The sequence below is a fragment of the Marmota marmota genome, unplaced genomic scaffold (assembly GCF_001458135.2).
Source record: "Marmota marmota marmota unplaced genomic scaffold, marMar, whole genome shotgun sequence".
Lineage (NCBI taxonomy): Eukaryota > Metazoa > Chordata > Mammalia > Rodentia > Sciuridae > Marmota > Marmota marmota.
This window is the reverse complement of record NW_026000207.1, coordinates 538,827-546,653: the sequence shown is the minus strand read 5'-3', so window position 1 is coordinate 546,653 and position 7,827 is coordinate 538,827. Positions and strand designations below refer to the sequence as shown.

General features: G+C 44.3%; 1 protein-coding gene across 7 annotated transcripts; it reads left to right on the top strand.

Annotated features, from left to right (window-relative positions):
* Nucleotides 1-19: 19 nt before the first annotated feature.
* On the top strand, nt 20-7,155 carry LOC107158994 (zinc finger protein 211-like). 7 transcript variants are annotated; one of them, XM_048791557.1, is made up of 4 exons: nt 20-147; nt 557-627; nt 759-879; nt 5,435-7,155. In XM_048791557.1, exons 3-4 carry the CDS (start codon nt 846-848, stop codon nt 6,742-6,744), a joined length of 1,344 nt encoding a protein of 447 aa, XP_048647514.1. In that variant the 5' UTR covers nt 20-147; nt 557-627; nt 759-845; the 3' UTR covers nt 6,745-7,155. The 7 variants fall into 7 exon arrangements, with proteins under 7 accessions (XP_048647514.1, XP_048647510.1, XP_048647513.1 ...); XM_048791556.1 differs by adding an exon at nt 5,105-5,181 and having other exon boundaries at nt 30-627; nt 754-879; XM_048791553.1 differs by lacking the exon at nt 557-627 and having other exon boundaries at nt 25-147.
* The last annotated feature ends 672 nt before the right edge of the window (nt 7,156-7,827 follow it).

The window sequence follows — 7,827 nt, the reverse complement described above, 5'->3', positions numbered from 1 at the left end:
GCCGAGGTGGCCCTCAGCTGGAGGTCAGTTGCCAGGCCTGGCGGGCAGGGGGGCCGGGGAGGCCCGTGCCGGGGGGGGCACAGCCGTGCTCAGTCCGCCTGGCTCTGCCTCTCCCAAGGTCCCACGGCGGCGGCACCGACCTCACAGGTAAGTGCAGGGCGCCCCGGTCTTACTGCTCCTGACTTCCACCTACCTTTTCTCTGCCTTCGGGTCTCTTGGACTTCGCCTGCCATTTCCCCAGCCCTGTGTTCACCAAGCTTAGGGTCCCGCATCTGTGTGGCCAGTTACTTGGAGAGTTCCCGTTTAGGACCTCCCAAGGAGGGAGGTGTGGAAGCTTATCCCGGTGCAGATACCAGCACTTGGAACTGCTTGCAGGGGAATGTGTCCCGGGAACTACAGGTCTCCCGCCTTTCTGATGGCAACAAACTCCGGGAGAGGGAGGCAGGAGGCAGAGCCAGGCTTGGAATGACACACTGTTACGTGGAGGCAGTGGGAGGTTGGGTTTAGAGGAGGGAGGTTTTCTACCCAAGTGTTGACGGGTTTTATCTGGTTGCAGAATGGAAAACAGAACGGATAAATGCAGTGACTGTTGGGAGCACCAGAAGAGCAGGCACCAGTGACACCAGAGTCTGGTGTCCCTTCAGAATTGAGGAGCTTGGGAGGAGGGTGGACATGGGGGCAGATGTGTGGGACAAGGATCATGGGTCTTCCAGAGTGAGCTGTCCATGATTTCATCAGTCTCTGTCCTGCCAGGGCAGGTGACCTTTCAAGATGTGGCTGTGTACTTCTCTTGGGAGGAATGGGATCTTCTTGATGAGGCCCAGAGACACCTGCACCTCGAGGTGATGCTGGAGAACTTGGCACTTATATCCTCGCTGGGTAAGTCCCTTGTATCCACTGTTGTGGCCTGGGCTGAACTGCCTTTCTCCTCAGCCGCTCTGTTCTCCTCAGATCTCATCCCCAGTTCCCTGGGCAGGTGCTGGGACTGAGTGCTTGCCTTCTTCCCTCCCCTTATGGCCATAATTCCTGCTGCCCCAGAGCATCATGGACAAGGATCAAGTGAGCCTAACAGATCCCACCTACTTGTCTTCTTCCTGTCTGGTGACTCTCTAGGTCCACACACGTTCTTTTCCCTTCTTATACCTGACGTTCATCAGTGTCTAGTGTGCCATGAAATATAGTCACTGACATCATCAGTACTTATTTAGCCTGTTTTTACAAGAACTTCCCCCAAGGTGTTATTTATTTATTTGAATTGTGGTGAAATATATATGATATTTTATCATTTTAACCATTTTTAAGTGTACATTTCATTGGTTTTAAATACTTAAAATTCACATTATTATGTGACTATCGCTACCTTTCTTCCATAGAACTTTTTCATCTTGCAAAGCTAAAACTCTAGTCATTAAGCAATAATTCCCTCCATCTCTTAGCAAGCACCATTCTGCTTTCTTTCTATGAATTTGACCACTCTAAGTGTCTCAGGTGAGTAGAATCATAAAGTATTTGTTCTTGTGTGGTAGCTTTTTCAAGGTCCAAGCCAGAATTTCCTTTGAAGACTGAATAGCATTCCCTTGTATGATGTCCTACATATTGTTTATCCATCTGTCCACCTGTGTGTACTTGGAGCTACTGTGAATAATACTTCAATGAACATGAGTCAACAGATACCTTTTCATGTACTTGCTTTTAATTCTGTGGACACATAACCAGAGGTGGAATTGCTGGATCATGTACTAATTCTGTTTTTTAAGGCACAACCGTACTGTTTTTGTTGCATCTACCATCCTCTTTCCTTAGCCTCCCCAGCCGCTGGGATTACGGGTGTGTGTTAGCATGCCCAGTTATGGGTCTGACTTTATGGAAGCATGACACTATTTTAATTTCTGTAGCTTTGTGATAAGTTTTGTATGTGAGTCCTCCAACTTTGATCTTCAAGGTTGTTTTACCTTATTTGGTGACTCTTGGTAATCCATGTAAATTTTAGGATTTTTTTTTTTTCTATTTCTGGGAAAAAAAAGTCATTGGGATTTTGATAGTATTCATTTTGTAGATCACTTTGGGATGATCCAGTTGGCCAATCCATGAACATTCATGTAATGCCTTTCTATTTATTATTATTCTTTATTTTCATTTTAGCAATAATATGTCTTACTTCCTTGGCTAATTAAATTCCTTAGTATTCTACTCCTTTTTAATACTAGGGATCGAATTCAGAGATGCTCTATCCTGAGCTCCATACCTATTTTGAGACAGTGTCTTAGTTTCTGAGGCTGACCTCAAACTTGGGATCCTCCTGCCCCAGCCTTCCGAGTCACTGGGATTACCGGCATGCACCACTGCATCCAGCATTTTTATTCTTTTTGATGCCATAATAAGCACAATTATTAGTTTCCTTTCCTGCCTTTTTGTTATTAGTATATAGAAATGCAACCAATTTTTGCATGTTGTATTTGTATCCATCTGTTTGCTGAATTTGTTTATTAGCTATAACAGTTTTTTTAGTGAAATCTTTAGAGGTTTCCACATATATCATCTGTAAACAGAGATCATCTTTTTTTTTTCCTATTCTGATCCTTCTTTTTCCATTCTGTTCCTTTTTATTTTTTTTTCCTCTTGCATAATTGCAATGATTGGAACTTCTAGTAATATGGTAATAGAAAGAGGCATACTCCTCTCCTTCTTGCTTTGGGAGGAAAAGTTCTCAGCTTTCACGATCTAGTTTTTTCTTTGTATGACTTTTATAACTTTATAAAATGTTCCTGGTTTGCTGAATGTTTTCCTCATAAAAAGATGTTTCATTTCGTTTAATGCTCTTTGTGTATCAGTTGAGATGCTCATGTGCTTTTTTGCCTTTTTAAAAATTGATTTTCTTACATTGAATCATGATTGCATTACAGGAATAACTTCTGGTTGGTCATGGTGTGTAATCCTTTTTGAATGCTGCAGAATTCAGATATTTGGTGATATTTTGTTGATAATTTTTGGATCAGCTGTCATCAGGAAAATTGATTTGTCTTTGTCGGAATTGGAATCAATAACACTGGCCTTAAAGAATGTGTTTGGAAGTGTTTGCTTCACGTTTTGGGGGAGGGTTAAAAAGAGTTCTTCAGTAAATGGTAGTAGAGTTCACCAGTGAAGCCATCAGGTTCAGAGCTTTTTTTGGTTGGTTTTTGGATATTAGTTTAATCTCCTAAATACTTATGGGACTGTTTAGGTTTTCTGTTTCTTCATTTTTTTAGTCTTGGTAGGTTTTATGTACTTGGGAATTTTTCAGTTCATCTGTTATCCAGTTGTTTTACTACTAATTTTATTGCTTTGTATTTTTGAAGATTGAGAATCCCCTACTTTCATTTCTGATTTTAGTAATTTGACTTCCTTTTTTTCCTCTCATCTAGGTAAAGGTCTGTCAGTTTTGATAGCCTTTCTAAAGAATTACCTTTTTGTTTCATGATTTTATTTGGTTTTTATCTTCACATATTAACTTCTTTTCCTTTTTTTCTTTTTCCTGCTAGCTTTGGCTTTAGTTTATTGTTTTTTTGTTTTTGTTTTGTTTTTATGGTAATGGAGATTAAACCCAGGGTGCTCTACCACTGAACAATGTCCTCAGCAGTTTGAGACAGTGTCTTGCTAAGTCACCCAGGCTGGCCTAAATTTGCAGTCTTCCTGCCTCAGCCTCTTGAGTTGCTGGGATTACACACGTGTGCCATCTCCAGGCTTGTGCTTCTTTTTGAAGTTCCTTAAGATGTCAAAGTAGGCTGATAAGTAGAGATCTTTCTTCTTTTTTAATATAAGTGGTTATGCCGTATGTTTTCCCCTTATTACTATTTTTGTTGCATCCCATAAATTTGCGTATATTATGTTTTTATTTCCTATTTCTTCTCTGTTGCATTGGTTTAAGATCTAAGATCATGTTGTTTAATTTCTACACATTTGTAAATTTTCCAGTTTTCCTTCTGTTGTTTCCAGCTTCGTCCCATTGGATTGGAGAATATTCTTTGTATGATGCCCTCTGTCTGTTTAAATCTAGCAGGCTTAGTTTACCTCCTAACCCAGTCTGTCCTGGGGAATGCCTTGGGTGCACTTGAGAAGTGTGTTCCTTCTTGTTGGGCAGAGGACTTCCGTGTGGTTGTTGGGTCTAGTTGGGTTATTGGGCTGTTCAGGTCCTCATTTCTTTCTTCCCTGGTTAGTCTGTTGTTGAGATTTGGGTGTAAATGTTTCCAACTGTTGTTGTAAAACTGTATATTATTGTAAAACTATCTTCCTCCCTTCAGTTTTTATTTTTTGCTTTATGCATATGTGGTGCTGAGGATTGAACCCAGGGCCTCACACAGCCAGCTGCCACTGAGCCACAACCCTAGTCCCTCTCCCTTCAGTTTTGATGTCTGTTGTCTTTTGCTCAGAAAGTCTCATCTACTTATATTTAGAATAATCACTGACAAGAGGGACTGGCTTTGTCATTTTGCCATTTGTTCTCTATAGGCCTCACAGCTTTTTTGTCTCCAATTTCCTACATTGATTTTGGGTTCAGTTGATTTTTATAGTAAACTTTAATTCCTTGTCTTTTCTTTTATGTACTTCTATGGCTATTTATTTATCTGTGTGTAGTTACCATGGAGATTGCATTTAACATTGTAGTACAGTATTTGAATTTATACCACGTAACTTCCTTACTTTTCCTGTGTTCGGCCACTTGCTGAATGGTTCTGGGCCTGCGTTAGCTGCTCACATGTCCTGTTCTTCCTTTATCCTCCCGGTCCCATGCAGTTCCTCACCTGGGGTTAGTGAAAGAGCCTCCATGCTTCCCAGGATGTTCGTGACCCAGTCTTAGCAGGATGGGTTCAGCAAGGGCCTGGACAAAGGGAAGGGATGGCATTGGGGTTACACACAGGTCATGCTAGGAGCCAGCCTGTTCAGCCCTTGTCTTTATGTCATTGCTTGTGGCAGCTTGCTTTTACCTTCCCTTGTATATTCTTGACATTTTGCCATCTTTTCCTTTCCACAATCCAGCCCAGTGCAGATCCCTTTGTCTCTGGACTCACACTGCCTCCTGAGTGTCTTCTGATGTTGTGGTCTGAGGTATACATGTATCCTTTAACAGAGCCTGAACCAGTTACTGTTCCAGTCCAGTTCTTCTGGGTCTAGAGGTCCCTTCATAGCACCACATGTCACCAGCAGGTATGGTCCTGCTAGGAGTCATTGACAAAGGGATGAGGTGTAAAACATGTCTCTCACCCTAAGTGCTCAGCTGGTAAGGCCTATTCCACTGGGGGACCTTGGGGTCCAGGAATGCAGAGCAGCTGCTTCCGCAGCCTGAAAACAGTTGCATAGACTGGTTCTTTGCTTGTTGGATGAACATTGGTGATTCATGGCCACATCCTAATTAAGGCAGCATGTCCTTCACCATTCCTCCTCTGATGTCTGCTTTCAGGTTGTTTGCATGGAGTAGAGCAAGAGGAAGCACCTTCTGAACCAAGCGTTTCTGAAGGATTGTCACGTGTCATGACTCCCAAAGACGGGTCGTCATCCCAGAATGCCTGCTCCTGTGAAATATGTGGCCTGGTCTTGAGAAGCATTTTGCAGTTGGCTCAGCACCACAGAACAACACATCCTGGGCAGAAGCCACGCACATGTGGAAGACAGTTCTATTTTGCTGCAAATCTTCAACAGCATCAGAGGCAGCACATTAAAGAGCTTCCCTTCAGAGGTGACACTGACAGAACCTTGTTTATAAAGAGCTGCATGATCCATGTGTCGGGGAAGCCTTATACTTGCAAAGAGGTGGGGAAGGGTTTTCTGGCCAGCATGGGATTTCCCCATCAACAGGCCACTCACACAGGGGAGAAACCAAATGCCAGTTACAAGTGTGGGGTGGCCTTTCACAATGGAAAAAGTCTTCACCACTGGGGGGAATGCAAGAAAGCCTTTAGCCACACAGATACACTCGTTCAGTACCAGAGGGCACTCACAAGTGAAGGGCTTTTTGAGTGCAGCAAGTGTGGGAAAGCCTGTACTCGGAGATGTAATCTCATTCAGCACCAGAAAGTCCACAGTGAAGAGAGGCCTTATGAGTGCAGTGAATGTGGGAAGTTCTTCACCTACTACTCGAGCTTCGTCATCCACCAGCGAGTGCACACGGGAGAAAGACCTTATGAGTGCAGTGAGTGTGGGAAATCCTTTAGCCAAAACTTCAGCCTCATTTACCACCAGAGAGTTCACACTGGAGAAAGGCCTCATGAGTGCAGTGAGTGTGGGAAATCCTTTAGCCGAAGTTCCAGCCTCATTCACCACCGGAGGCTTCACACTGGAGAGAGGCCCTATGAGTGCAGTGAGTGTGGGAAATCCTTTAAGCAAAGCTCCAGCCTCAGTTCACATCGGAAAGTCCACGCAGGAGAAAGGCCCTATGTATGTGAGGAGTGTGGGAAACCGTTCAGCCACAGCTCCAACCTTAGGAACCATCAGAGGGTCCACACTGGAGAAAGGCCTATTGAGTGCAGTGAGTGTGGGAAATCCTTTAGCTGCAAATCTAACCTCATTAAACACCTGAGGGTCCACACTGGAGAAAGGCCTTATAAATGTAGTGAATGTGGGAAGTCTTTCAGCCAAAGCTCCAGCCTCATTCAACACCAGAGAATTCACACTGGAAAAAGGCCTTATCAGTGCAGTGAATGTGGGAAATCCTTTGGCTGCAAATCTGTCCTTGTTCAACACCAGAGAGTTCACAGTGGAGAAAGGTCTTAGCTATATAGGGAATGTGCACTTTTTATTTAGTGGAATCATTGGAGGAGAGCACCTGTAAGAGCAGCCTACCCGGATTGAAGCCCAGCAACTGAAGGTGCATGGCAGAGAGATTCCCTTCAGTTCAGGTTTGTGGAAGCTCCAAGGATCTGTGTTACAGTTCCTAGCAACCATAACCCTTGCAGTTTAGGTTACTGACAGTTTCTGAGACAGAAGCCATTTCACTGCCACTTGCTAAGTCCAGCTGTGTCAGTCACCACGCCACCATGTTCAGGGAAGCTGATCTGTGTTCTCCCATTGCTGGAGGTAATGAGTAGTCTGAGCCCACATTCCCTTCTTCAAAAAGCTGGGGCATGAACCTGACCCAGTTTTGTACCGGAGATCCTGATAGAAGTAAACTCTTTCAGGGACACATTTCTTGTGACGATGTTGGGGTTTTTTGTTTGGGTGGTTGGTTGGGTTTTTTTCCACAGCCTCTAAGACACTAACCTGGGAACTACTTGCCTCACATTTGTTTTGTTTTGAGGGCTGTTATTGTCTGAAACACCTGTAATCTTGGGATTCTGTTCACTCTGTGAGATGGCTTAAAAACAGGATTGGTCCCAGCCAGCATTAAACAGCTGTGGTGTGTGGGGGTGGCACAGGGAGGTCACATAATTCCAAGCCTCAGAGACATTGGTTTAATGGAAGAATGCGACTCTCTTCCCAGTTTTGTCCTAATATGAATTGTTGCCTGAGGCCCCCTAGGAGCTTTAGGGCCTTCTGGTCCTATGTGGTGGAGTATATGCAGGATGTTTTGTGGGCTGGGGACACCTCGAGGCAGGAAGTTCTGACAACTCCCAGTGCTGCCCGGAGCAGCGTGAACTGTGGCACAGGACATCACGTGATGCCTAGCACCGTGTCGGCCGACTGAGAGAGTCGAGTGCCTGATCCCCGTCATTCTGTGGGCTTGTGCCTGGGGAAACTGATTGGGACAGAAACACTGGGTTCACAGGACTTGGAGGAGATCGCAGCAAACTAGATTCTAGTGATGGTGCGGGTTTGAGGTGTGCACAGAATCTCACGGTCTCCAGGGATGTGCACCTT

Excerpts from the sequence above, each read along its gene's own strand:
- LOC107158994 (XM_015505531.2), top strand. The coding sequence starts at position 726 with ATGATTTCATCAGTCTCTGTCCTGCCAGGGCAGGTGACCTTTCAAGAT. Across the intron at positions 880-5,434 it reads GGCACTTATATCCTCGCTGG|GTTGTTTGCATGGAGTAGAG; the intron begins GTAAGTCCCTTG and ends GTCTGCTTTCAG.